This window comes from Vipera ursinii (assembly GCF_947247035.1).
Source record: "Vipera ursinii genome assembly, chromosome: 2".
Lineage (NCBI taxonomy): Eukaryota > Metazoa > Chordata > Lepidosauria > Squamata > Viperidae > Vipera > Vipera ursinii.
The window spans coordinates 169040339-169068313 of NC_139513.1; the positions used below are offsets into that span (position 1 = coordinate 169040339).

Consider the following 27975-nt stretch of genomic DNA (forward strand, 5'->3'; position numbering starts at 1 on the left):
GAATTCTGGGAATTGAAGTCCACAAGTCATAAAAGGGCCAAGTTTGAAGACCCCTGATTTATACTCTTTTATACACACGTGGAATCGGGCAGTCAGAACCGAAAGTAAAAGCAGCTTCGCTTAAATAAAAAATAATAAAGGCGGGATTCAAAACAACTTTACAAGTACGCGTATCTGAACGCAATTACGGGGAAGCATCCAGAAGACACTTTCACGCCCAATAAGCTAGCGATCGTCCGTGCGGTCACGTTAGCACTTAAGGCCCACCTACGAGTCAACCGAAAGGAGTCTTCCTCGAGAGTTTCCTTTCCCGGGCGCTTACACATCCGGCAAGAGGAAACGGGTAGCAAAAGCGCGATCGGCGGTCCTGCCGCCTTACCCGCGCTGCAGCACCCGACAGCCATAGAACGGCCCTGTGGCGGCCACGTGATCGCGATCGGGGGGGCGGGACCCCATATAAGCGTCGCGCGGGCGGTGTTTTGGCCTCATTTTGAGTACGTCCAGCCCAGGCGACTTCTCGTAAGTAAACTCCAAAGTTTTTTTAACCCACCCCCCCCCATGGAGGGAGTGGAAAAAAAACACACCTGCCTTTAGCCTATTTACAGGGAGATGACGGCCTCCCGTTCTTGAGGAACGAGAGGCGCGCGTGGGTGCTCCCGACCGCGTGTGCGCGGCGGGCTTTTTTTGGGAAGGCGAAAAGCTCGAGTCCCCGAAAGCTTCGCCAACTGCCGAAGGAAATAACGTAGGCGTGCGGTGCGCATGCGTGGTGGAGTGCATGGAGTGGTGGTGGGGGGGGGGAGTACAGCGGCAGCACGAAGGAACAAAACGTTCCCTCGCGCGGGATTAACAAAATGGCGCTCGGGGCCCAGCGGTAGAAACTCGGTCTCTTCACGTTGGGAAGCCGCCGCAAGGCTCCTCCTGCCGCTTCGTTCCCGGGCCAAGGATACCTTGGGCGTCTTTGCTGGCGGGGGAGCGCGGCCTAAGGCGTCCGTTAAGGATCCTGGACCCAAACGGGGCGCTGGGTAAAGTTAACTTTGAAATGACGAGGAGGGCGGAACAGGCTCGTGCGGGCAGCTTCCGCTTAGCGGCCTGGAAGAACGGTTAAGGTCACGTGGAATTCCGGATGCCCTGTGACGTTCGGAGCCATGTGCTCAATTCAGGCCTGGCGATCCTCCATTGGTAGATTCGCCGGAATTACCCACGCCGTGGTGGTGGCGGCGGCGGCGGCGTGTGGAATAATAGAAAGTCCTCTAGGGCTTTACGAGTTTTTGTTATTGGGCCTGGTGGACTCTCAGTCGTTTGGTTTACGTCTCTCGTAAGGAAATATGGCTAGTATATTGTATATGTTTGTGATAGATAGATATACATACATACATACATACATACATACATACATACATACATACATACATACATACATACATACATACATATATATATATATATATATATATATATATATATATATATATATATATATATATCAAATGCTTGTTAACTATTTTTAGATTACTTTGCTAGGCCCCAAACATGGGACAAATCTTTATTTCCTGTGTCAGTCTAACCTGAAGGCCATCGACAGGCAGTAGTCACACCGGTGACAGTTCATATTTGTGTAAATTTTAAATTGCTAACAAAGAATTAAGGGAGACTGATATGCATTTCAAACTTATTAGTTTTCACATTTATACACATACACACACACACATATATATATATGTATGTATGTATCTGTGTGCGTGCACGCATATACTTTTGAGAGCAGGCATCAGAACTTAATTTTTTTAATGTGTGCCAATGTGTTTACAGAAAAAAAGTGACAATAAAGGTTACATATTTCACTTACTTTCTTTTGGTTTATTGTTCAGTCTGTCACCATAATGTCTTCTGAAGAAGGAAAACTATTTGTTGGGGGACTGAACTTTGATACTGATGAACAAGGCCTGGAACAGCATTTCAGCTCTTTTGGTCCTATTTCTGAAGGTAATGTGTTTGGCTAATAAAGGGGAATGAGTTGCTGTTGAAGTTAACCAAACGAGATGAATGACTTTTTTCCCCCCTTGTACACTCAGTTGTTGTGATCAAAGACAAAGAAACACAGCGATCAAGAGGCTTTGGTTTTATCACCTTTGCCAATCCTGATCATGCATCAGATGCCATGAGATCAATGAATGGAGAGGTGAGTTTTTTTTTCAAAATTATATTATTTGTTATGGCCACAGTCTAAATATATCTAGTGTATTTAGTGAGATGTTTCTAGGAAATAAAACTAGCACTGTAGCATTTAGCTTTTAAAGCATCAGGAATTATTGACATTAGGCATTTTTTTACCTTTAATGTGTCAATTGAAGCTTTCATATTTCTTACCTAATTGACTAAATTACTGGACTCCCTGATACCCATGCTATGCATATCATTGGCTATTAGTAACGAAATGATAAGTTTAGATACAGTTTAGTCAGTATTCACAAGTATAGTTTCCTTCAAAGTTTACCACTTATTCCATGCAAGCTAGAATTACTCTCTTGCAAAATAACTTTCTGTTGCCTGCCTTTCATCAGCAAAAAAGTACATTCAACATACTGCTAACACAGAGGATGCTGAAGACAGTAGTTGGAATGAGGGAACAAATGAGGATTAAACTGTAGAACAAATCTATGAAGGACAAGTTGAGACTGAGTTTATGGTAGCCTCACTCAAAATATTCCTGAGCGGTGAAAATTTTGAGCTAACATGGGCATCCTGTAAGTAAGAATGGTATATTGAGTGATGTTACTGTAAACTCACTTAATTTTTCCCATTTTCCATGAAGTTCATCTTGAAAGGGAATAACGCGATGATTTTCTTGCAATACTAAATAAAATGGGAGAGTTTTCAGTTTATATATCAGTTTATTGCTTATTGATTAAATTTACCATTTTAAGAACCAAAAGAGTATTTCTATAATAAAAAGACAAACTCTCCCACCATTTCTATAGATGCATACTGTATGTTCACATTGGTCTCATACGGTTGTTGGAGAGTAATTTCCTAAATCTCCGGCATACTTCTCCATTTATTAATTTCTGAGGTATTTTGAGAGTTGTTGAGCATTTCCTAGAATATTGCCAAGGAATTTCTGCTATAGTAGCTATGTTCCTTGCCCTAAGATTATTTGGGGGTTTTTTTTAGATATGTTCTCCCCAAATGTCTTTTATAAATGGTCTCCTTTCTGTAATTAAATATTTCTAAATTTCCTGGATCTTCTAAGAGGACTAGTATGTAAAAGATCTTAAATATAGTAACTGCCTAAGTTAATACAGCAAGGTAAATTAAATAGATCACTGTGCTTGGATTGATATAGAAAGTCTGGTAGTAATGTGGCATGACTTTTGGGAATAAATTAATCTCTAGTGGTTGAAAATAATTATTTCTATATTGTAGTCTTCCAAAGAGCTGGTATGGTTAAGGACTAGTTTGGCCTTCCTCATTTTAAGCCCTCCAGCTATGTTTTAATTGTAATCTCTCCCAATATGTCTGGAAGATACCTAGTTTGAAGAGGTTAGGTTAGCATATTGGATTTAAAAGTTCACCTTAGAATATTTAGATTTTACTGGTTGGACTTTTACATGATTGTGTAAATACATGTAACATAGGTTTACCACACATTCCACATTGTAGCAACTATTTGGTGGCTCTCCAAGGCTTTTGGGGTAGGGTTGTCCAAGCTACTGCTTGTTGTAATTTTTATGGGATATGCAATCTGTTTACAGTGTTAGGGAGACAACAGGTTTGGGGTAGTGATTAAGGTATCAGAAGCCATGATTTCTAGCCCCACCTTAGACACAAAGCCAGTTGAATCACCTTGGGCCAATCATTCTCAGTCATAGGAAACAAGCAGGGACAAACTGTTTTTGAAAACCTTGCCAGGAAAAGTGTAGGGACTTAGCAGTCTCCAAGAGTCAAACGTTGACTTGAAGCTACACTCTGCTAAATAATGTTTTGTCCTGACATGGTTTTTTAAATGATGTTTCACATTTTTTTTAAAGTGTAAGGTGCCAAGAATTGTTCTAGCGTTAGAGGGGTCTTTATATTTAATAAATAAATAATGAGTGGTAGCTTTATTATAAATATAAATTGTCACTTCGCATTCATATTCATTGGCTAAAATCCTGTTTTAAAATATAAAAATGGTTTTATATCTAGAAGAACGTGTGTAAGAGTAATCAGTTCCATTCCCTGACAATCACTTCTGAAGTATTTGTTCATTATCAGTCTATAGATGGGCGCCAGATCAGAGTTGATCATGCTGGGAAATCTTCTCGTGGATCCAGAGGTGGCTACTTTGGAGGCAGGGGACGAGGTCGTGGCTATTCCCGAGGTAAGAGCAAGACACCTATGATAAATGTTTAATGGATTGAACTAAAGGTGAAAGAGATGGGTTTCTGCAATTCAGCTGCCATTAAAACTTTTTAATTATAGGTGGAGACAGAAGCTATGGTGGAGACAGAAGCTATGGTGGAGACAGAAGCTATGGTGGACGTTACGATAGCCGAAGTGGGGGCTACAGTAGTTCACGTGACTACGGCAGGTAATTGTGGTAGTACAAATTTTATTTTACAAATCCATTCTATAGGGAAGAGGCATAAAATAATATTCCTTGTTTTCAGAAGTCAAGGAAGCTACAATGATCGATACTCCTCAGGAGGTTCTTATAGAGACAGCTATGACAACTGAGGTAAGTAGGCGTTGGAAAAGGGAGTGAAAAAGTCTTTCCAAATTGCCCTAAAACTTTCAGTGCTCCAACTTACACTGGATAGTGGCAGTAACTTACAGCTACCGAGTTAAAATCAAACACCGTGTTTTTTTCCATGTATTTGCCATTGATTGCAGGCCTTCAGTCACATTACTGATGAATAAATTGAGTGCATGTTTGGACCTTAAAGAGTTAAATTTTTAATTGAGAAGTTATCTGAGTGCTAAGTGGGGGAGGGTCCGAGATTCCTAGCAACACTAATCTAAAAGTTTAGGACTGATGAATTGCTGCAACATGTCCATAAACCTGTGCCTTTATGATTATACCTGCTTCTTGTCCTCAGCTCACACCGAGTAAAAATCCTTCCTGACTCGAGATCGTCCTTCCAATGGCTGTATTTATAAAGATTTTTGGAGCTTCGCTGAATCTTGTTTAATTACCTACATGATCTTCCCCTTATATAGCTTTTATCACATGTAGCCTGAAAGCTTCCTCTACAAGATAGCCTATTAGACTTTACTCAAGGGGTTTTTTAAGTGGTTTTTAAGCATTTTTTAAATCCAGTTTTATTTGTCTTGCCTTTGCAATCTAAGTTTTTTTAACTTGACACATGGGGCCCTACAAAGTAAACCTGTTGGAAGCTGACCAGACTCTTGAAAAAGTACAATCATTTGATGTTCATCTCTTGGCATAACAAGCAAGGGTGGCAAGGCAAAAGAATCTTGGTGTTATTAAAGATATTGGTATTACTACATTGATCATAGTAAAAGCTATTTTGATGTAAAGTAAACCTATAACTTGAATGCTGAGAGGTTCTTGAAAATGTTTGTTTATATTGTCCATTTTTTTTACTGGAAGAAATATGCATAATTTCAATTAATTGTATTTGAAGTGGATAAGGAATTTCCTGTACTGAGGTTTTGGCTTTACGAAGCCCATTAAAATCCCATCTGAAACAATTCTCTGTTCCTAATGTTTGCATTTCAAATCTTTGATAGTTTAGTAGATAGTAAGTAAAAGCATTTTAAATGAGGCCCTGATGTGGTATCTGAGTAATGAGGGGTTTGTGTATGCCAAGAGTTTCAAAAAAAGTATGAAATAAAAATGCAAAAATCTGACAAATCGGGTGGGATAGTTATAGATAACTGTATTTCCTCCTAAATATGTTTAAACAATGCCCTAGCATAGGGGTCTTCAAACTTGGTCCTTTTATGACTTGTGGACTTCAACTCCCAGAATTCCTCAGCCAGCATGCCTGGCTGATGAATTCTGGGAGATGAAGTCCACAAGTCATAAAAGGGCCAAGTTTGAACACCCCTGCCCTAGCATAATTTAACACCATTATCTATATAACAGTCTAAATGTATCTTAATATCAGATGGATATTAGATTGTAAATGGATATTATCAAATATGATTCAAGTATGGCCAATATATTTGTTCTAGAATGTTTCAAAGTGTATTGGGATCAACGTTGCAATGCTACTTGGGGAAAACTTTTTTTACTTTTAGGAGGGGTAGTGTCTGAAATAAAAATTGCAGCCCAGTGATGACTGTTGATGAAAGAACTTTAGAGACTTGCTAACAAGGATCCCAGTGGGATTTCTGGATACAGTGGCACTTAAATAGTTTTTAAACGTGCCATTCTATAGATTTGACTCTGACTAGTATTGATTAATTAATATTTCTGGTTTGCAAGTCTATACTGCCGTAGAAGAAACAAGATGCTAAGTTTGTAAGCTGTATGGTGATACTTGAATTTGTAACATTTCTAAATTTTTCAAATATGTTCACTGAGTAACCTTCATGGGTTGCTACTTGCTTTAACTAATGCATTTTAATATTGGTATTCTTAGAGTGGAGGGCATGGAAAAGAACTTCCTTTGCTTATACAAACACTTCCAAAAGTAGGGAATGCCCTACTTGGTCGTTTGAGAAATAAATGGCTTTGAGCTGGTAGAGAAATAAGCTTTTGACATTTGGAAGGCCTAAGGCTTCTGTTCAGCTTTAAGGCTGGACTGATGCTTAGCTGGCCTTACCTGTAGTTAGGTCTGTCCTGTTCTTACACTGTGAGAATTCTCTGCTAGCATGTGGAAGCCAGTGTCCTTGGAGACCCCGAAGTGTGTTGTCCTCCTTCAGTGCGATCCATGTGAGACGAAAGCTGCTCTTGGCTAGTTCATTTGTGGAAATAGTCCTGTATTTCGAGGTAACTCTTTTGCTCATGTCTGCATCTTTTCTCCCATAGAGCTCCATTCTTGTTGCTGCAGCAAACAGACCTTTATTATTGGCAAATTTATTGGGCAAATCTAGGGTCTCATTGGACCCTAGAACCTGGACCTCTTATCTGTTTGGGGTTTTTTTTTCCTAATCCTGGGGGGAGGTTCTGCCAGGCTCCTATAACTTGACATTCCACTTCAAGAAGGAGGAAGGCAGTCAGCTAAAACAATATTCAGATCCATTCAGCCACCTCTCTCTCCTCATTTTTTCCAGTCTCTTGTGTTTTATGAAAACTTGGATTGTTACTTGGATTGATGTTTCCTAATAAAATACAGTTTTGGGTGTGGGAACCTTCTATTCCCACTTCTTAAGATAACTTCATAATTCTGAACAAGGGCTTAAATATGGGAGAAAAATCATGTTAACTTGGGGAATCTTCTGAGGACTTGGTGAACAGTGTCACCTAGGCCTGAAATATCCTGTTAAAACTGTATAATCACTTAAATATTTTTGAAATTTTGATTGAACTTCTTTTAAGTGATACTTATTGTTTGCAGGGGAGAAGATTATAGTGGTTATTCTGCCCTAAATAATCATTGACCACTGAAGTATTGAACAATGAGACTGCTGCTTCACCTAGGGTTTAAAAACCACACTATAAAGTAAGTAAATGTTCTTTCTTCAAAGTAATACTAAATGATATACCTATTCTATTCGCCAACATCACATAATACACCTAATCTGATTATAATTATTTATGGATTAAATTTATATGGCTGCTCATCTTATACCTAGGTGGCATACAATCAAACCAACAAATGTCATTTAAAACCAGTATAAATAAAGGTAATAAGAGGGAATACATTAGAATCTTGTACATGATGCACTCAGCATAGGTACCCTGTTGGCAGTGGTTAACCAGGGTTGCTAAAAAAGCTACATTTTAAGAGGTTTTGGGGAAGTCACAAGGGTTGGGGCTAAACTTCCCTCAAGTGAGATGAAGTGTGAATAGAAGTTGACATTCATAGTTGAAGAGGAAGTACAGAAGTCTGAAAATAGATTTGTATTCAACTTTCACAGGCAAAACGATTGAATTGTTCAATGCCTATATGAGAAATTATGCCAGTAAATCTAGAAAATAAATTTTGTTACATTTTCAATATTAAGCAAATTTGCCCTGTTGTGTATGATACTTAGAACATACTAAGAATATTGTAAGGTGTGCTATCAACATTCATGGTACAACTTTTTTTTTAAAGCTAAAAAACATGTGCTGCAATATTCACAATGTTTTATTCTTTTGATGTTATTTGGATAATGGACAGAGCCCTGAGATCCTTAAGAGCTCCTTCTATTTGAAAGAGTGTATTCTGGTAGTACAGTGGTATAAGCACGAACAGGCATAGCAGTTCCAAAAAAATTAAAAAAATTAGGAGGTATTAGTTCCAGGCATAGGTGTCATTGTTCTACCTTGATAGTCTGTCACAAAATATGTCTGAAAATATGTCTGATCATCAAAGGTTTCTTTTCTCTGTTGTATGATGATTGACTAGCATATCCTTTCTTTACAGGACTTTCTGCTCTATTTACTGGAATAGTGTGACAGTGAACCAGAGGAAGATGGGAGCCAAGATTATCCAATCAGGTTTGTTTAACAATTTATATATTTTCTTCAAATAAGGGAGGTGGAGATCCAATTTTTGGGTTTAAACATGCCTTCTGCATAATGGTTGCTGGTGCAAACTTAATTTTCATCAGCTTATATGTAATTGGTTCAGCATGCTAATTGTTCTTATATTTTATATCAGATTGCTGGAATTCACACCTATCTGGATTGTTGTAACAAGTGTCATCATAACAGACCAAGAGGACTTGTCACTAGGTTGTATTAGATTGCTGGAAATACATGCATCCACAAGGACTTTTTTTTGTAACTAGCCAACATAGTTCTATCTAAGAATCCATACAAAATTGGAACATCTTAACCACCTTACTGAACTTGTATATTGATGAATAATTATTCTGATCCTGTATTGATTTTGGAAGTTGGGGAAATGGATATACGTATCTGCAATATAGTTGTGTAATCCTTGACCTAAAAGTTACTATGAAGAATGTCAGATCAAAGTTAGAGAACCTTTAATGCTTTTGTTTAGATCATGCATTACTGCTGTACACAAGGTTATTGTTGTTTTTTTAAAAAGTATGTTCTCTGTGCCCTAAAACATTTTTTCATTTCCAAAACAGTCAACATGGCAGAGTTTCTAATAAAAGTGGACTGACTGAACAATTGCTGGCTTAATGTATTCCAGTTGCTTTCGGTGATATAATCAGTGGCACAATCACAAAACTGAAGATTGTTAAGCTGGCTGTTATATCTAGAAAGATGCCAGCACCCATGCTCACGTAATAGGAAATCACACTGACGAGGAGGCTGAGTGGAACATCGACCAGGATGCAAATGAGAGCTACCAGCCAACTAAGATGATCTGGAAGTAAAGGTTTGCTGCAGCAGGCATAGGACAGGAGCAGGCAGGTGATTGCCCCAGGGCTCTAGCTGTAACTCCTTCACCCACCCTTCAAGACTGGGAGCCATTTTGAGTCTGCTCTGTTATTTAGCTGGAGGACAATAAAACAAATGTGTACACAGCGATTATAAACGTCAAGAAAACACTGGAAGAAGATTGGGACTGATAACAGCTAGAGGGTTTGGTGAGTGAAGGAGTTCACCACCTTGAGTGAGAGCCGTGAAGGGAAGGTGTACCCTGTGTGGTGGGGTACTCAGCAATCCAGTGAGAGAACGTGAGTGCTGTTGGATTATAATTAGAAGGCTGAATAAGTTTTCTGACTACCCATATTTGTTGAGGTCCATGCGGAAGCGCTTTAGGTAGCAAAGACCTCAGGAATTTGTGTGAGGTAGACATAGATCAGGCCGTGTATTGATATGAAGGGGGAAGGGGTCTGAAGGGATGGGAGCAGGCTATAAGATTCCAATAGAGGAAAATGTGAAAGTCAAAGGCCTTAGCGGTAATATGCCAAATCTGGATTTCCTGCCCAGAGCAATGGCAGATGTTCTGGATTTGGGGGAGATTTTGATTTCTCTCCCATGGATAGATCACTCACTAGTGAACCTCAAATTCTTGGGTACCATCCTCCACATGGAGATCAAGACTATTCATCGTTCCAGTCCTACCAATTTGTGCAGGGGTGTCAAACTGCCGGCCCGCAGGCTGGACATGTCATCCGGAAGCCGCACCCACCCCATTGCCGGCAATGGCAAAACAGTCCTGATAACGTCTTGCAATGTCACATGATGTTGTGAGTTTGACATGTCTGAACTAATGGACTAATTGGGTTTCAGAATTATTTTGGAAAACCTGCTACTCAAATCTGATTGAAGCTTTGGTGGTTGCATGGGAGTAGCAAAGAGGCAACCGCTTTAGATCAGATTGCACCTGAGCAGACTCTCCATGCCCAGGTTTTGCAAAGCTCCCTAAGTATTTGATGTAATTGAGGGAACTTAAGTGGGCTAAGACCTAAAGCATCGCTGGTGAGAGACAAAGCAAAGACCATGAAGTAAAGTTGCTATTAAGTCCTATCTCCACCCTTACTATATCTGCTGATGGTCGCTCAGTGGCCCTGTTTTGTGTAATTTTAGTCCCTCCCTCGGAGGGAGCAGTATCAAAGTATATCTAAAGGGTTGCTGTGAAGAACGTGCACATCTGGCAAATTCAGTCATATTTGCTCTACATTGGACCCCAGCCCTATAGCAGAATCAATGCAAGTAGTGGGGGTTACTCTTCGCAAGGTTATTTGGGAAGAGTTTGAGCCTGCAGAACCTGAAGAAATGGACTGGGCCCTCTCAGCTGCTAGTTAGGCCTTTTGTGTGTTATGGCTAATTAAGGCTGCGTAGGAGAGGATGCATGAGTGGGTTTAGGCAGTAGTTAAACTCCCCCTTCTAGAGAAGGAGTGGTCCCACCAGCTCTTAAAAGTAATGGCCCCGTCAATGGACTATCTCTTAACCCAAGTAGTCTGGATATTATTTGTCCAGTCTCCCAATCTTTTTAGGAAAGGTGGTAGAAAGTGTGGTCACATGGCAGCTTCAGAGAAACCAGGATGAGATGGATTATCTAGACCCCTGACTTCTTTGGCCTATCATGGTATCCTTCTGGGTGAGCTTCAGGAATTGGTGTTACTTCTCCCTCCGGAGCTGGTTCCAGTCAATGTTAATGGAGCAAAATCCAGCAGGCGTCCCCTAACTTGTGGGGTGTCTCAAGTTTCTATTTTTCCCTTCTATTTAACATTTACATGAGGATGCTGTATGAGATGATCTGTGAACTTGGGGTGAGATATCAATATGCAGATGATACCCTTTATACTCTCTCCCAGACTCTTTGAGAATGTCCTGCCTCAGTATCTGGAGGCTGTTGGCACTGGTTGGGGCATAATGATCTCCATCTCAACCATAGCAAAACGGAGTGGCTGTGAATATTTGGAACCAGTGGAAACAAAGTTCTTCCTTCTTTAGTTCTGGATGGATTTGTGCTACCCCAGATAGACCTGGTGCACAATCTGTGATCCTACACTTGTGTCTCTTGCTCAAAGATCAGGTACCAACCATGGTTAGGAAGGCTTTTGTGCACCTTTGGCTGGCGCACTAGTTGAGGCCATTCTTGGAGGCTCTGTTCACTTATGCCCATATTCTTCTTTAGACTACTATAATCCTATACGGAGCTGGCCCTGAAGAGCATTTGGAAACTTCATCTGATGCAGAATATGATTTTGAGAGTAATAAATGGTGCCAGATATATGGGAAACATACCACTTCTGCGTGAACTTCATTGGTTTCTGGGTATAATTCAAGGTGCTGGTGGTCACCTTTAAAGCTGTATATGGTTTGGGACTGGGTTACCTGAGGGATCACCTTTTTCCAAGAGTATCTGTCCAACCCAATATAGCAAAAATTGTATGCTGCAGATCCTGTGAGCAAAAGTGTCGACTAGTGGGGAACAGAAGAGAACAGAAGTATTTTCCACAACGGCCCCTGCTCTGTGGAACATCCTTTAGAAGATAGAATGGCTTTCTTTTATATTTTATTTTTTATAAGTCCTGTCTTGAATATGTTCTGTAAATATTTATAAAATGCTGTTTAATTTGATGATTTGGTTAAACATCAAATCAAATTGGTTTTATGGTTAATTCTTAGATTTTTTTATCCTGCCTTTCTTATATATCTCAAGGTGGCAAACATATCTAACACAGGTAGTCCTTGACTTGCCACCCCAGTGGAGCCCAACATTTCTATTGCTAAGCAAGACAACTGTTAAGTGAGTTGTGGCCCATTTTACAACATTTTTGCCACAGCTACTAAGTGAACTACTGCAGTTGTTAAATGAGTCTCGTGGTTTCAGTGAATCTGGCTTCCCCCATTGACTTTGCTTATTGGAAGCCAGCTGGGAAGTTTAAGAATGATAATCACCTGACCCTCGGACAGTGCAACTGTCAAAAATAGATGCTAGTTGTCAAGTGTCCAAATTTTGATCACATGACCATGGGGATGCTGCAACAAAAGTGTAAAAAGTGCTCATGGGTCCCTTTTTTCAGTGTCATTTGAAGAGTCACTAAAAAAACATTTGAGAACTACCTGTACTGTATCCTTGCCTCCTATTTTCTCTGCAACAACCCTGTAAGAGTGTGATTGGCCCAAAGACTCCCTTTTATATCTAAGGGAGGCCTAGAACTCGGTCTCCGCTCAGTATCCTGTTTGTAGGCCAGCACCATAACCACATCAAACTGGCTCTCTTGAATTGGACTAGAACAGGGGTCAGCAACCTGAAACAGTGAAAGAGCCACTCGGAACCGGTTCCCTCACAAAAGGAAAAACTGGGAGCCGCAAAAATTGTGTGCGTACATGTGCGCATGCGCAGAACAGGGTTTGACTGAAGAGTGGAGCCAAGGCGAGATATGCACCTACCCTGCATATTTGAATTGATTGGTTGAACTTTTTTAGTCCCACTTTTTTTTTTGACTGCACATGGCAGAGGACTGGGAGCCGCAGAAGATGGCTGAAAGAGCCGCATGTGGCTCTGGAGCCGCGGGTTGCAGACCTGTGGACTAGAACATCAAATCAGAAAACTTTGAAGTTATTTCAGTGGTTTTTATATAGTACTTATATTCTTCTGCTAAAACAAATTTTTAAAATTTAAATACTTTAAAGATGTGGTAACTAGGTGTTCTTATTTTACTAGCATTCCTGTAATTGCTCAACAATGCATCCATTTATCTGATCCAACTTCACTATTTTCCATAATATTTTCCATAATACTTCAATATGCAATCTCCCCTGAAGGAATACCTTAGTCTACCGATATGATGGAAAGGGGAAAAAAATGAAATTTCCAATTTCTGCAAATGAAGTAATTATGAAAGCACAGAAAAAGTTGATGCTGACTTATAAACATTTCATTCTTGCTCTACTATTCTGGAATCAGGCAAGATCGGTGATAGAACTTAATATGCAATCACACACAAATGTTTGAAATTCTTGGATGTTTCAAATATGACTTAATCTGACAAACAGAACATCACTTGCTTCCATTTTGCTGGTGTAACATGATTCCTGATAAAATGAATGTCAGAGTACAGCAGCATAGCAGTCTGGTATTAAAACTGCAATGATGAAAAACGTGAAATTGTCATCCAATCCAGGATCCAGTGCCTGGCGTACATACTTTGAATTCAAAGTGTGTGTATCTCATGAGATTTTCGTTGTGATGTGAGGGTGTAAGTTCCTCCTTCCCTCCCAACTATTCTTTAGCTTCCACGCCTCCTTTTCCGCAAGCCTTTTATTTTTTAAGGTTTTTTTTAGTCAATTACTATTATCTGCCTCTTCACAGAAATTATGCCATATCTACAATCAGGATATCCGTCAACATTTGATTGTAGAGGTTCACTTTCTTGATTAGAGGTCTATTGTCTTCCCTTCAACAAAACATTCTTTTTATTCACCCACCCCAAATTGGAGATCAGGCATTACACAAATTTTGGCTCACTCTCCCAGTTTTATTACTCTCTTGGAAAGCGGAAACCCGCGAATTGGAGGCCCGCTATGGCCGCTGCGACACGTACGCGGCCGTACTCCCTCTACTGAGCACCGTTCGCGGACCCGTTTGCACAGATGCATTTCCTAGCAAGGAAACGCTGATAGGGCTGCAGTAAGACGCCGCAGTTTGAAAAAGAGTTCTCCTAGAGCGGATGGGCGTCTCCGCTATTTAGGCTAAGCCTCGCCCACTGGCAACTCCAACCAATGGCTGCTCCGGAGCCGCGCAGAAGCGTGTGTAACCAGCCTCGCTTTAACACTCGTGTTTCCCTCGCCGCCATCGCGATAGCTCTTGCTTCGGTAGCGGACGGGTCTTTTACGCGGCTCTTGCTTCGAGGCCTATTTCGGTGAGTGCTTTATATCGGAGTGCGCTCGGGCTCTTGTGGGTGGCGAGGGCGCCGGGGTGAGGATTAGCCAAGAGAACCTGGGGTGGGCGGCGGCGGCGAAGGCTTCTTTTAAGGAGAGAGAGGGAAGAAGGGGCAGGGAAAGAAAGGAGAGACGCTTCACAAAATGGCGGTTGCCCAGAAAGAACTACTGGGCCCTTACGCGCATGCGCTGGTTTTGAAACTCATTTTTTTCACTTGTCTTGCGCCTAACGGACAGGGAGGAAGGACGCGCCGCTCTGAGAAACGCGGTAAGTTTCACGCGAGTATAGTAGCCTGCGGGGATAACGGTGTGGGGAGGAAAAAAATCTTCACCCCGGGCAGGGCGGCGAGGGAGCGGACTTAGCGCATGCTTAGTTGGGTTTTTCTCTGGAACGTGAGCTGCGCTCCACTCGCCTTCCCGCATTCTGTTCGGACCACGTGCTCGTGGCCATTTTGCCGGGGGGGGGGAGGGGAATACGTTGGGAGGGAAAATGCCTCCAGTCCCTTAACCGTGGCGGTACTTTATTCCCTTTACCCTACAATGCAAGAAGATAGAATACAGATTTCATTCCTTATTGAGAGGAATGCAGCGGGCAGGCTGGTTTTTACAGTGCTTTTGTTACCCTTATCTGACAAAAGCGGCAGGCGATTCTTAGAAACTGCCTGCTGGGATCATTTAAAGGTTTAACCAAATCGCGTGTATATTATATTTCGATGGGAACCTCCAGATACAAGTGCCGATGTCAATACTTTTAAGTTCTGTTTCCACAGGAAATGTTATATACTTCACAATTTTAATTTATGTTAATTTTAACTATTTATTGTACAGAGGCCTTTAATTTTAATTTTATCTTAATTTCTGTATTTATTATATGTTATTGTGGTTAGCCGCCCTGAGTCCTTCGGGAGATAGGGCGGGATATAAGTCCCATTAATGAATAAATAAATAAACTTTATGAATATAACAATACCATGAAGGCTGTAAATAAGCAGGTGGTGCTTATAAAGGAGACAGGTTGGATGATGGTACCTTAAATCCCAGTTTACAGGATAAAATATTGTAGTTGGCCTGAAAGGCAGCTTCCTCGGGAGGAAAGTAGCACAGACCCTCAGATTCCCAGAGATGAAAAGAATGATGACATACATTATCAAAGAAGGTGTACACATTTTATAAAGGAAAAATAAAATAATGCAAGAACAGATTATCCCTGCCTTCAAAAACTCACATTGGAAAAGACATAACAGGAAAAGGTTTTCAAGACTTCTAAAGCAACTTTTACAGGTCTACATGGTTTTATCAGATTTGATCTGGAGAAACAGGGAACTTTTTTCTGCTTTTGTGATGAAATCAAAAGTGCTGTTTGATTAGGTTTGCTTCATTTGGACACAGATCTCAGCTCTCTCTCAGCCTTCTGTATCCATTGAATGTATCATAAAAATTGACACTGCCCCGTAAATACCAATTAACACAGTAAGGTCTATGTTTAATTCTTGTCCTGAAAGAATAGTAGATTGCTTACCTTGAAATCCACAAAAAATTGATTTTATAATATTTTGCATATATTTAGATTTTAAAGTACCAAGTACCACTTATCTCCCCCAAACCCCTATATATCTCTGCTGTAGGTAGTAAGATTTAATGAAACAGCCTTTCAAATGCATATAATTAAACTATTCCCCCCCTTCCTCAAATTATACATTGAGTGATATGAATGGGAATGAGAAGTTGTGGCTATAGGCATTCATCATCCTCTGCAAGTGTCTACCTTGAGAAAGACAACACAAACACATCCTAGTTTTATAGCACTAAAATACTGAAGTATACCACGACAATTGCCTTTTTAAAGAGGCATCATTCATCTCCTTGCTGGAGTTGAAATTCAAATGTAGTAGGTTAGAAATTTAAACTGTCAGGGTAAAAAAAAATAGTGCATAAAATAGTTCAAATTAAAAAAGTTCCATCCCTGACAGAAATTTCAAGTTAAAAATTACCCCAATTAAAGATAAAAACATTTACTGTTTTTACACTGTTCAAATTACAAATAAGACATGTTTGAAAAATCTATTTTAAGTATAAAACCTTTTAAATCTGAAATTTTTTAATAATTCTAAATGGAATATACTTCTGAGTAATAATCTGTTAAAAGCTTGTATCCATTAAGATAGCATGTGCATGTTTACTGAATTTATATTATTGCTATGAACTACTTAAAAGTTACAGTAATTGAAGCAGCATAAATATATTTTAACTAGTGTGAGTTTTGCCTTTATGTATATCCTTGCATTTTCTCGGAATTAAGATCACTTTGACAATGGCGTCAGATGAAGGAAAGCTCTTCATTGGAGGACTCAGTTTCGACACCAATGAACAAAATTTGGAGCAGTTGTTCTCTCCCTATGGTGACATTGCAGAAGGTGAGAAAATGTTTCAGACGTACTAGGTTGCACAAAATCACATTTTAATTATATTGCTGTATACAAAGTTAGATGTACCATCAACAACATGTACTGTGATTCAGTGCATAAAATGTTCAGTAGAGGTGTGGACAAAACACTGATCTGGAAACTCTTAACATTCTATTCTAATTTAGTCTTGTTTGGTCTTGTTTGTTTTGTTTAAAAGAACCCAAATCAGTTACAGGTTTTTCATCCATGAGCAGCAGTGTGAATAGGATTGCTGACTCAGGAATTCTGGGACTTGAAGTCCACGAGTCATAAAAGAGCCAAGGTTGCCTACCCCTGGACTAGCCAAACCCAAGTCCCATAGCTGTTCTTGGTATGTTTTAGTCTCCAGGCCTTGGATCATCTTAGTTGAATTTTTTTCCAAAGATTAAGAGATACCAGAACTTTGCAACATGCTACGCACTCCTTGAATGCCTGCTGCTTTATGTTCAAATTCCATTCAGTTCATTCCAAACAGTAGCAACAGGAATGTAACTGGTCCCTCCCAATGCTCTGATTCAGAAAGGGATATTTAACAATTTTCATTTTCAAGAACAAGATGCAGCAGCTAAAACGGAACAAACCTTTGAAAGAATTCTATCCAGAACAAACTGCCTTTTGTTTGGGGTGAAGAAAATTTGGCACGACCATTCATTGTAGAATAAATCTATCTGCATGCAAAATCAGAAATCCTCTGTAGTGTAGCTTTGTGTGGCATACTAGTTTTAATCGTTAAACTCAGTCCAGACTTAGCATGTATAACTGGGATGAGCAGATGGAAGCAAACCTCATTACATCTATTGCCATATTGTACTTTCAGGTGCAATAGGGGGCAGAGTAAAAATCTTAGAAAACAGAATGGAAGCAGTGTATCTTAAAATTATTTTGCAAAAAAAAATATGCTCCATAGTTTAGTGCACTATCAGTAATCATGATTAACAGTTAAACAGCAACCTCTGATTCCTTCATCTTGGTTTGTTTTAACATGATTCCAATTAGCTAAAAAAGTGTAGCCATTCAACAATTCACTCTAAAATCATGAAATCAACCATCACTATCCATTCCTAGTGATGTAAAATTTTTTTCCAATTAAATCATTTAGCATAATCCTTGATTTAAGTTTTGGCATAGTCCAATGTTTTACTTTTGAGGTAATTTTGCTTCAAATAATCCTAAACAAATAATTTGCTATTTTATTTGCTACTTTAATTTGAATGGTCTTAATTTAAAATCATAGAAGCATAAACATAATGGTAAGGATTTATTTCATATTATGGAAGACTTGCTCCGATGAGTGGTAAGTTAATTACCTTAATGAGTAAGGACTAACTAAATTTTACTTTTATGGTAATCAGCTGAACGTAGTTAATATAGGAGATAACTAGGTGGAGCCTGAGGGCAGGGTTAAACGTCATCAGTTTGGAGTTGTTACATTCCCACATAAGATCTAAGTCCAACCTTCTGTGAATCCTATTGACCCTTATCTATCACCAGTTTGGTTTGACTGTTGGTAGATCAGATTGTTTTGTACAAATCATATGGAATAAACTTGTAGTGCATTGAACTCTATTCCTGTTCCTGGTTTCTTTTGCCTGACAGTTAATATGTGTTGACAATAGGGAGATTTGAAAGAGTTTGTGTAGACATGAACATCTGTGATCTAAGTTAACATGCTTTTTTATATATAATCTCAAGTGGTTGTGGTGAAAGACAGAGAGACCCAACGATCCAGGGGATTTGGTTTTATTACCTATTGCCGTCCTGAAGATGCCAAGGATGCCATGCGAGCCATGAATGGAGAGGTGAGAACTTTAGTTGATAACTATCAAGATGTTTACAGGGAAGTTTCATGCTTTGCTATTTCTTAGCATACTTGTCCTGTAATAAGAGATTGATAATTGTAATATGACATTATGCTCCCTCAAATCCTACAGCTATGTCCACTTACACAAGTATCTCTACTCATAGTAGATACAGCTGTATGAAACTTCTGGAACCCTAAAGTTAAAAAATACTTCAGAAGTCATTAATCCAAGGGTCCCAAACCCCTGGGCCGTGGCAGACTATCAGGCCGTGACCCATTTGAAACCAGGACACAGGAGAGAGACGTGTGTGAAGCTCCACTTGTGCAAGTGGCGATCAAGCATGTGTGTGACACTCCAGGAGAGCATGTGCAGATGCCACAGGCACAAATGGAGCTGTGATCATGTATACCTCCCATTCACATGTTGCCCCTGCACTGGCCCAGGCCACCAACTGGAAAGGTTGGGGACCGCTGATGTAATCCCTTTTAACCATTTTAATCTCTTGTTAAATAAAGCACAGCCTCATAGAAAAAAATGTGTCTTCTAAACTGGATAGTAAGAAATAAAGTGCTTTAACTTTTGTAGCAACTGCATGCATTTGAAGTTTTTTTCACAGAATTTTGTTAAGGTTAAAAATAGACTTAAGTTTTAATTTGCACAATATTCTTACCAGGCCTGCAAAAACTCATAAAACGTCTCAAAATTAATGTCAGGTAATGAGTGAATAGCATGATTGCTAATATTAGCTCAATAAAACAATTCATTAGAATTACTGTAATTCCCCTTAACTAATGTGCACAGTTATCTGAAAGCTGCAACAAACAAATCCTGGCCCTATTTAAGAACACTGAGTTTTGTTTTTTCAGATAATTGTTGCATTATTGACATTTAAATATATTTGAGCTGTGGCCTGAGTCTGGATTATTTATCTGCAAGTTGTTTCAGGAAGATGCAGATAGGCTGCAGAAAGTTAGAATGTAATTTACTGGTTGTATTGTTTTTCAGGTATTATGTATTATACATTAGAAGAGAGTTTGTCCCTCTTCTCAAGCTGTAAAATGGAGAAATACAGTCTGCAGCTGAACAACCCTTAGAGCTCCTCCAAAAATGGCTATCAAATTGGGCTTGTGGAAAGAAAAGGAACATACATGCTAGAATCAAATGTAGTAACTATAGTAGTAACCTAACTATACCCATTTCATCCTCACCTCAAGCATCTTCCTTTTGGCAGTAGATGGAATTGTATCAAATAAAAAATAATAATTTTTTTTTCTTATAAGTCTGTGGATGGACGTCAGATCAGAGTTGACCAGGCCGGAAAATCTTCCCGTGGCTCTTCTGGAGGCAGAGGGCGTGGACGTGGATTTTCTAGAGGTGAGCTTTCCTACAATATTATAATTGCCCTTTTATCATAAACCTCCACTGCATTGAAACAGTAAGATTTAACAGATACTTTTCACTTTGCAATAGGAGGCGGAGGATATGGAGGTGGCCGTTATGACAACAGAAGCGGTGGATATGGTGGATCCAGAGACTATTATGGCAGCAGGTAAGCTTTTTTAGATAGAGGCAAATTGTGATCCTTACAGATTGGGTACAGAAAATGGATAGAGATGCGCAAAATGTTTCATGCCTCAACTGAGCCATTCATAAATACGTATTGGTTCATTAACAAAAGAAAGAAGTGTTCTGGGCCAGATGCAGATTAAGAGATGATTATTCCAGGCAGAAATAGTTTGGAGGACAGTGAAAAAATTAGGAAAAGCCAGGGACATCAGCAGTCCATACATAACAGGGAGAGAAGGGGGAACAAAGCATTGGGAATTGGGTGTGGAAAGGCCAGCAGAGTATTGCATGCTGGAAACCTGTTTCATCTGAGACTATTACTGCACATTAAAGAATGGGCACATGGGCCAATTGACAACCGGGGGGGGGGGGTTGCGGGAGGGACAGTTCAATAGAAAAATGCCATGCTGGGAGCTGCTATGGGGAGAGAGGGAGCATTGCACACCAGCCCCCCTACTTGCCCTGTAAAATATTTCAGGATCCCACTAGACATTTTCTTATTCATTCCTAGCAATGGCAATTTAAAAAAAAAAGTGGAAGTTATAATTGGTCCTGAATGCAACCACGTGGCAATATTAGGCATGCCTTGATGTGCCCTTGCAATACCTCTGCCTCACAAACTACTGTTTGCCATTTTCCTTCCAGGTGCAATTCAAAAATGAAGGGAAGGGATTGAAACAGATATGAGCAGAGAAAATAGATAATTTCAATTGCATACAGTTTGACTTAGAATTCTGGATTATTGTTTCTTATATCTTCTAAGATATGGATTAGAGGGTTCTTAAATACAAAATTAAATGAGAATCCATTCAGAACCCACATGCCTAATTCTAGGTAATATAAACTGATGGAAAAATAGATATGGATTCAAAGGGAAGACACAATAAAAATGGACATGAAACACCTGTTACTAACATCTTAAGCATAGTGCTACAATTCCCCCCCCCCTTATTTGGCAGGAACCAAATAGGGGGGGGGAAATACAACTGCTTTAAGTGGTTCTGGACAGGTGCTAATTGCCTGCCTGCCTGTATTTCAGATCACAATCACTTTAAATCAGCTCTTCTGCTTAATATTACAACTAATGGAAAAAAATCTGAGGAAATACATAATAGATGCATCAAAATAGTTGATTTGGCCCATCCATAATAAGTTGTATTAGATGATAATGATAAAATATATCTAGAATCACAACTATCATTTGCACAGATAGGATAATGTAATTTTTTACTTGCAGTGAGTTTTACTCTCAGAATTAGTATTTGCACAATTTACCTGTAGCATTGGGCTAAATCAGTCTTGTGGTTTTCTTGCAGAAATCAGGGAGGCTATGGGGACCGTTACTCTGGAAGCTCTTACAGAGACAATTATGATAATTAGGTAAGTATGTTTCTTTAGTATGTTCAAGTGGGATTAAGAAGTCTGCTCCTGATGTAATAGGTAGTGAAACGTAGTATTTAGCCTTCTAAATGATTATTTTGCCAGCAGAATACAGCCTAAACGAACTGTCCTGCTGGAGAAAAACAGTGGGACAGTTCAACATCTTTACAAGTTGATTCTTAAAAGGAACTGTTGCGCAAGTCTATACAAATTCTGACTGCAGTCTTTGCACATAGAAACATCCTTTGGACTATACACTTTGAGAAATAAACCACCACATACTTAGAGCCATGCTTTTTTGAAAGAACAAGTGTTTGCAAACATCTCCTTAACAACGGAAACTTAGCTTTCCCCCCACCCCACCCCTTTTCCTTATGCTGCTTCTTAGGTTAGTTGACAGCACCATCACCCAAGGCTGTAAACAATTTGGCCTGGGTTGGGAGGAGGGAGACTAGTTTAGTTAAATGTACCAGTTTCTTCAGTGTGCTTTACAATTTGTACCTGCTTCTCGTTCTCAGCTTGCACCGAGCATAAATCCTTCCTGACTCAAGATCGTCCTTCCAATGGCTGTATTTATAAAGATTTTTGGAGCTTCGCTGAATCTTGTTTAGTTCTCTACCTGTATCTTCCCCTTTTGTAGTCTTATCACAAGCAGCCCAACAGCTTCTGCTACAGGATGGCCTGTTAGATCTTTTTGGAGGAATTTTTTTAATTTGCTTTTTTTTTCCTTTTTTATTTTTTACAGGTGTGTTTAAGCATTTTGAATAATACATTTATTGTTTTTCCCCCCTGATTTCTTTTAACAAGCCAAGGTGTGTGGGGGGGTCTGACCTATATATCACCTATAATTCCCCAGAGCCTGAGCAAGGTGTGAAGATCCTCCTTGTTTTTATAAATGCATTAATACCTGGTAGTTTTGTAAAAGTACTATGATGTAGTGAGGAAGGGGCATGGAGGAAGGCAGCCCCCCCCCTTGATTATTAAGGGAGACTCGTGTTGATCTTCAGAAACAAATTTATACTGTATGATGTACCTAGAACCTGAAGCTTGCAGAACTTGCAAGTTCTTGAAAAACTGTTTGTTTATATTTTTCTTTTAAACTGGAAGACACATGTAATTCAATATTGTACTAAAAGTGGTTAAGGTATTCCTGTATTCAGTTCTTTGGCTTCACGAAGCCTATTAAATGCCCTTCTGAAAATGAATTCTGTTCTTGACATTGTAATACTACAACTCTTTGCAGCCAAGTTAAGGCTGCAGTAACTACATGGGTACTTGGATAAATGGAAATCTTGATAGAGGACTCAAATCACATAAGCGGGCAGGCTACAAGCATAACGTTTTATAAAATAATTTCATATAGATGTTGCAGTTAAAGCTTGGAAATTGAGCTTTTTGAAACTAGAAGGGTTGTTTCTGTTATAGAAGTGTGTAAAATATTTGGTTTTGAAACATTTCAGATGTAAAATTTATGAAAGTTTTACAGGTATTTTGAATTGGAAGTTTAGACTGCATCCCAGATGCTTGAAATGTCTCATTTCTCACATAGATGTTTCACCATAATTTTTTTTTGAACCTTTTGAATGTTTTACAGTAAAGTGCTGTTAAAGCTTTGCATACAAGACACCATTGTGGCCTTTTTTTTAAGGACTCCCTGCCAACCTAGGCATTGCTTAGATATAGCAAATAAACACATTTTAAAGGTTATCAGAAATGTGAGATTCAATTTAAATATGATGAAATAATATTTATGGTTCCACATTCCCAGGCACTAACATTTGTTGTCTCCGTTTTTTATGCATGAATTAAAGTATGTAAGTTGTCACAAAGAATGATTGTCAATCACTGTTCATCTTGCCCATTGAGTCTCAAAAGTTTTTAGTTCCTAAAGTATTTTGTGACAATCACAATGCATTTATAGTGGGGCTGTATGCATAATCACTGAAGAATCACCAAACTTACTAGGTCTGCATTATGTTTGTGAGACGAGGTTTCATTTCAGAGGCAGTAGAAGATTTTTCTAGATACACTACTGTTAAAATACCCGTGAATATATATGTTTCTTGTTAAAATATTAAGAGCAAAGGGCTGTTAAAGCAAGATTTTAGTCCCTCACAGAAATCTTTTGATTTTTCAAATCAGCAATGTAATTATACAATATTAAAAGGAAAAGATAACGCAAATTTTCCTCAGTATATTTCATAGCGCCCACTGTAATTCAGCTGTTCCTGCAGACTCTTAATACTGAGTGGAAAAAATTATACGCTGATCTATATTGCCTTAGGAAAGATAGCTACGTTAGTCTATTCTTACTGTATTTATAAAAATACCATTTTGTGACCAAAGTGGACTTCTGAACTGTTGTTTTTGAGCCCCAAATCTTAACTATTGAAAAATGACTGGAAAAATGACTGTTGATCCATTTTTGATTTTGTGGTATCGTGTGGCACAGGTATGTTACAGAAAATGTTAATGCAAACACTGAAACTGGAAGAAGCAATGAAACTGCAAGACTTCATACCAATTATAAATATTGAAGCATTTTAATATGCAGCTCCTCCATCCTATGGTCCAACATGACAGCAGGAGTTAAGTCAGATGTCTGAAGAGTGATATCACATGTAATAAAATAAGCTGCATACATTAGAAAAATGGAACCTGTACAAAACAACTATGTTGATGTATGTCTTGACTTCTGGGTGTCAAGTAACTAAGCTTCACTTACAGTCGATTGTGCAAGAGTCCACAATAATGTTTAGATTGCCGTGTTAAGTTGCACATAATGTATTCAGTGGAAGTGCCTACAGATTGACGTATAGCTGAATCTAACATGTTGTGCATTGAGACCTAGTACCCCACGTAGAGACAACTTTACAGGTAGTCCTTGACTTGTGACCACATTTGGGACCAGAATTTCCATCACTAAGTAAGGTGGCTGTTAAGTGAGGTGCATTCAGTTTCACCACCTTTTCTTGCCAGGGTTAAGCAAATGATTGTAGCTCTGGACGGTGTGATTAAGTATGGCTTTTCCACTGACTGCTTGTCAGAAACCATTTGGGAAGTTTGCAAGTGGCAATCACGTGACCCTTGGACACGTAAATGCCAATCGCCAAGCATCAGAATTGTGCTCGTGACAGGATGCTACAATGGTTGTATGTGCAAGGACTGGTCTCCGGTCACATTTTCGGTGCCACTGTAACTGGTCACTAAGTGCATGGTTGTAAGTCGAGGTATCTGGTTCTAAAGTGAAGTTGTTGCTGATATTTGTCTTTTATTTTGTCTCTTTAATGCATAGAGTTGCCTTGGACAGTGATAACAGCAGCAAATAAATTTGATAATAATGGTCCTGTCCTTGAAGGAATCTGGATGAACGTAGCACAATGTTTAATATAAATTATCCCCAGGATGATGAGGATTCACCCGGAAGGCTCCGTTACAAAATTTTATCACACAATGAATGCTGAATTAGAATTGTAACCTGGCTTTATTTGGCAGGTGGAAGGGGCACCTCTGGATCCTGGAAGAGAGTTTACCTGAAGGCTGGAGTTGAAAACAGACTTGCTCTTTGGGTACCTCTTGAGCTTCTGTCTTGTGCGTATGTTGATGTCATTCGCAGACGTGAATATTGGATGGTCCACTCAGCCAGTGAAATAAGTTTGGGGGAGTACTAATTGTGTACTAATTAGTACTAAGTACTAATTCCATACATTACTATTTGCCACACAAAGCCCTTAACCAAGGCAGGCTATGGGTCTTCGGTTGTGTTGATCTAATAGTTAATCAAACAACCAAATGGCATTCCAACTAGTAAGACAAGGCTCATGAAATTTGGAATATAACTCTTTTTTAAGATGGGGCACTCCTCTTTATTAGAATATGTGCTGTTGCTTCTAAAGGGTTTTCAAAAATCTATTTTGCTATTTGTAGAGTTCATCAAAACAAATGTGGGTTATGATGCAAAGCATTATTTCCCACTTTTCAGCAACGAAATGATAAATGCCACACCTCTCAAATAATTGTTCCCAATTCATCCTCTTTAAGAGTTACCCTTCAGTCCTGTCCCATCCCTTATAAATACCACTTATTGTAAATTTGCATGTAAATAAATTCATGCAAGCAAAAGCTAATACGGCAGGTAGTCCTCAACAACTGTAATTGGGATCAGAGCTTCTGTTGCTAAATGATGCAGTTATTAAGTGTTAAGTGCAAATGTATACCTTTACCATGGTCATTAAGTGAATCTGGCTTCCTCCATTGACTTTCCGGAAGCTCCCTGGGAAGGGGATAAGTGGCATCATGTGACCCCAGAACTCTGCAACCAAATATATATATAATACACACTAGTTGCCAGGTGTCCAAATTTTGATCATGTGACTGGGGATGTGATGCTTGTGATGATTGGTCACAAGTCACTTTTTGAGTACCATCTTAACAGTCATTAAACAAGTCCTAGGTTAAGAACTATCTGCACCTTTATTTTAAAAATCCATAAAAGAACAACAAAAAAGAATAAACATGTCTGCACCTACACCCCTTGGGTGTAATGACATGCCACCTGTAGTCCTCAAAGACACTTTCAGGACAATTCCCAGCAATCACAATAACAAAAATCCCTGCCTTACATTTCGTTGCATTTTTTTATGCAATGTCTGCCAAAAATGTTTTACCCTGATTTTATAGATTTCTTTACCAGGTGCCATCATACAACCAAGTAATAATCCCACAAAGCAAAAGAGGAAAGTTTGTTTGGTCTTAATGCCAAGAACTTGTTTTTAAAACAATAAGTTTTCTTCTTTTAATTCACAAGTTTTGGATAAATGACAAAAATAGGAATTCTTAATGGTTCTCCCTAATGTTATTCAGAAGAATTCTATGATATGGGGATTTTCTTCAGGGTAGAAGCATGAAAGATAAAGGTTATATTCCTTCTGTATTGCCTTCTGGTTTCTTTAATTATCAACTATCCAACTAAGGTAATGTACTTTTTTTCAGTTGTGGAAAGCTCCTTTTTTTAGATTAGATGCAAACGTGTTCTTAACCACAAGTGTAAGTTAATTCCGGGTGTAGATTATGAGGTGTTTTGTTTTTTTCCATCTTGTAGAGAATTATTTTGTGATGCACATTTAACTAAAATAGGACAAAATACAATTGTAATTACACACCAGTAATTAAGTTAGGGAAAGGAAGCTTGGCTTCTGAGGAACAGAGAAAGTCTGCTGAAAGTCCTGTTTTGTAGCTTTGAAATCTACATTGAAAAATGACATTTTAATCTCTTATCAATTGGCTGTAGGGGGCCAGCTTGGTGTAATTATGTTTTCCTCTCTTCCAAAGGTAGGTGAAAGCTTCAAGATAAAAGTATTATACTTCCTTTCTTTGTCTTTCAGAATGAGCCAGCAGGTGTCAAGCGTGGGAAATCAGGAGTCCGGGCAGTTCAAAAGAATATATAGGCTTATTGCATGCTAAAGCTCTTTACAAGAGCTCTGAACTAACAGTCAAAGCAAGTTGGCCGTAGATAAGAATCAACAGAATTCAAGGTGGGCTGGACTTAAACCTTTTGTGGGAGCAAAGGGACTCAAGACTGATGACATGTTTGACCCCCTCCCTCGAGCTCAGCCTGATCATCTACAGTGGGAGATCCCAAGAGGAGCTACTGTGACAAAAATCTTTTAAGGATTATATCCTCATAGTGTCCAAATTACAAGGAAGAAGACCCAAGAGTTGCATTCCATTGTCCAGAGTACATGAAATAGAATAATTGTCCTAAATTACAGAATACAGAATACGACTGAATGTTGGGGGCTGACAGGGTGGGTGGAGACAAGAACAATTTAACAAAGGAATCCATGTAGTAATGATTCCTCTTTACTGGATCCTGGCAAGCAGTAACCAGACTCCCTTCTGGCATGCTTTACTGTGGTATCCCACCCTGATTGATAAGTTGGATTTAAAGGCCTAAATATGTCCTTTGTGATTCTATGAATTAATTTTAAAGAAAGATACTTTTCAGATAAAGACTGGCATTATTACTAAAGTATAGCAATAATTGGGTTCAGTGGTGCTGAGGCAAGGAAATATGTAGGTTTATTTCATAATTGGGGTTTTTTATCCGCTACAAGTGGCAAAGCAAAATTGTGCATTGTATTAAGAAGGTGGGTTCATTTTAAACTTCTAAGGTGGGAAGTATAAGTCTGTGTGTGGGTGCATAGGGTGTGTGTGTGAATTTTTTTTAGTGTCCTCAAAATAATTTTTGAGCATTAGGTTTGGATCATACAAGTGTTGCAAGGATATTTATTTTAAAATAAATTTCTAGAAGTCATTCAGCGTCTTTCATTTTGAATCATTTCTTTCTATTGTTCAGACAATATAT

The 27975-nt window shown here is 39.1% G+C and overlaps 1 protein-coding gene across 9 annotated transcripts; it reads left to right on the forward strand.

The window, feature by feature from the left end:
• Positions 1–339: 339 nt before the first annotated feature.
• RBM3 (RNA binding motif protein 3) lies at positions 340–27924 on the forward strand. Of its 9 annotated transcripts, none has more exons than XM_083357118.1 (10): positions 444–519; positions 1869–1983; positions 2073–2179; positions 4255–4360; positions 4462–4570; positions 4650–4717; positions 5079–6940; positions 7509–7613; positions 8523–8596; positions 8760–9241. In XM_083357118.1, the coding sequence occupies exons 2-6, from the start codon at positions 1881–1883 to the stop codon at positions 4714–4716; spliced, it is 492 nt and encodes a 163-aa protein (XP_083213244.1). In that variant the 5' UTR covers positions 444–519; positions 1869–1880; the 3' UTR covers position 4717; positions 5079–6940; positions 7509–7613; positions 8523–8596; positions 8760–9241. The 9 variants fall into 9 exon arrangements, with proteins under 9 accessions (XP_083213245.1, XP_083213244.1, XP_083213247.1 ...); XM_083357117.1 differs by lacking the exons at positions 444–519; positions 1869–1983; positions 2073–2179; ... (5 more) ...; positions 8523–8596; positions 8760–9241 and adding exons at positions 14243–14397; positions 14654–14684; positions 16716–16830; ... (5 more) ...; positions 25104–25199; positions 26993–27924; XM_083357115.1 differs by lacking the exons at positions 444–519; positions 1869–1983; positions 2073–2179; ... (5 more) ...; positions 8523–8596; positions 8760–9241 and adding exons at positions 14243–14397; positions 14654–14684; positions 16716–16830; ... (5 more) ...; positions 25104–25177; positions 26993–27924.
• Positions 27925–27975: the final 51 nt, after the last annotated feature.